The 2252-nt window shown below is 37.7% G+C and overlaps 1 protein-coding gene across 1 annotated transcript in view; it reads left to right on the top strand.

The window, feature by feature from the left end:
* rpl19 (ribosomal protein L19) overlaps nt 1-1196 on the top strand; it is a 3835-nt gene extending 2639 nt beyond the window's left edge. Inside the window, exons 5-6 of the mRNA XM_032537205.1 lie at nt 420-530; nt 999-1196. Of these exons, the coding sequence (XP_032393096.1) occupies nt 420-530; nt 999-1122 (235 nt within the window). The 3' untranslated portion in view covers nt 1123-1196. The remainder of the gene's footprint in view (nt 1-419; nt 531-998) is intronic.
* The last annotated feature ends 1056 nt before the right edge of the window (nt 1197-2252 follow it).

The following is a 2252-nucleotide window of genomic DNA, read 5'->3' as shown; positions in this document are numbered from 1 at the left end:
TGATTAATTGTGAGTTAACTATGACAATGTAAATAATCACAATTACATATTTTAATTGTTTGACAGCACCAATTGTAATGCGCATTTTATTTAAATATTTGCTTTTATTTTTCCAAGGTTTGAGATAGCTTTTTATACTTCAGCCTATGCTTTTAATATAGCTAGTTTTCTGGTGAGGCTATTTGGCCACACAAACCTACATTTGTATACAGATTTTAATACTGGCTAATTTCTAGGTGTGACCCTGGGCTAATTTTACACAAACCAGGCCTCTTATTTGCAAATCATAAATTGAGCTCAGTGATGCTGGTTGACAACGTTGGTATTGCACACTTTAAAGACCTGGTACCTCTGAATTACAGTTAATGTAATATTGTGGTATTGATTTAATGATTTCCCCCTCACCTGCTGTCATTCAGGTACCACAGCCTCTATCTGAGGGCCAAGGGTAACGTGTTCAAGAATAAGCGCATCCTTATGGAACACATTCACAAGCTGAAGGCTGACAAGGCTCGCAAGAAGCTCCTGTCGTAAGTCTCAAACCAAACTAAGTTCTGTTTTGTTGAGGTTCACAGAAATGCAGTTTGAGTTGAATTTATCCTGATAGTGTTGTGATTAGAGGCCTTCTTTTAGAGCAATAAGGCCCATAACATGAATGAGCAGTTTAGAGGAAGAGGTGAATGTATAATCGGTTATCATGAATATTGAATATTTATATTTTTGTGGTGCAATATAAGGTCTTTGCACAATAATTAAGAGAAAACATTTCCATTAGCTACCGCTTTACGTTACAGCAGTTAAAAGTTGGACTTTGTCAGTTGGCTTGCTTGTTAAGGTCCATTAAAAATGTAAACAGAACAATCATAACCAGATGCATTTAAAACCATTTCACCTGCTTTCACCTTTTATGTAGGTTTTCTTTGGTTTATTAAAGTTTGTGTTTAAAATTGAAGTTGACGATTACACATTGTATGAACACCTGTCTGCCTGTTCTACAGTGATCAGGCCGAGGCTCGTCGCTCCAAGACAAAGGAGGCCCGCAAGCGCAGAGAGGAGCGTCTCCAGGCCAAGAAGGAGGAGATCATCAAGACCTTGTCCAAGGAGGAAGAGACCAAGAAGTAATCTGGTTCTGTCCATCCTGCCTGACATCTGCCACCTGTCAAGTGCTGACAATAAAAGTGTACATAAAGACACAATGATCTGGTGTACTTTCTTTTCCTCATGGAGTAAAAACCTGATTAGCGAGGATTAATGTTGTAAAGAGCTGTAATCATTAAAAACTAATTTTAGATACATTTCTCTTAACCTTATATTTTTCATAAATTAGACAATCTTTTGTTTGCTGTACAGTGGGGTTCAAATTTCTATTGCCAAATTTTTTTTTCACTTTGTCAAATGAATGCAGTGTTTCCCCTTGAGTAGATGTTAAGAATATATTTAAATTTATTTTTATTAGCTGATAAATATGCTTGTTAACATTGAAACGGCTGCAGTCAAACTTGGAGCAAAAGACAAAGAACACATACGATTAAACTATCATTACCAGCTTTAAAATATGGCATTGACAGGCATATCACTTAGCAATTTAATCAAACTGTACAAAGATGATTTGAGAAATGGATTTAGAGAATTGACTTACCATTGCATTTCACACAGACCGTTTCTGATAGTGTATCTGTCTTAAAAAGAGGCAACATGAATTTGGGACATAATTAAATTCAGTGTGGATACTATATTTGTATTACAGCCTCTGGTGACGTGTTGAGTCTTGTTTGACCAAATACGTTTTCTGTCACATACAAAATTATCCTCAGACCTCTGATTTCAAGTCAGTTATGATTAATAATATATACTTTATTAATGCCGCAAGGGGAAATGACAATTTAATCTCTGTTATTACACACATGTCAGTACCAATACTTGCACTAAATGGAGAGATGTCAGAGTGAGGGGGTGCCCCAAGCAGTTGGGGGTTTGGTGCCTTGATCAAGAGCACCTTGGCAGTGCCCAGGGGGTGAACTGGCACCTCTCCAGCTTCCAGTCCACCACCATACTTTTGCTCTGTATGGGTAACCAGCGACCTTCCGGTTCCCAATCCAACTCCCTACTCTCTGAGCTACTACCACCTCCTTGCGGGATTAATAAAGTATACATTATTAATTTGATTTCCTGCTCTTTGAGGAAAGAAAAATGTTCTGTTAACTTCCTGTCTGGACACTAATGACCTCCAGTGATTCATGTCTCCAACGTCT

Source organism: Etheostoma spectabile, chromosome 15, assembly GCF_008692095.1.
Source record: "Etheostoma spectabile isolate EspeVRDwgs_2016 chromosome 15, UIUC_Espe_1.0, whole genome shotgun sequence".
Taxonomy (NCBI): Eukaryota; Metazoa; Chordata; class Actinopteri; order Perciformes; family Percidae; genus Etheostoma; species Etheostoma spectabile.
Note: the sequence above shows the minus strand (reverse complement) of the source record. Positions and strands in the feature narration are given on the sequence as shown.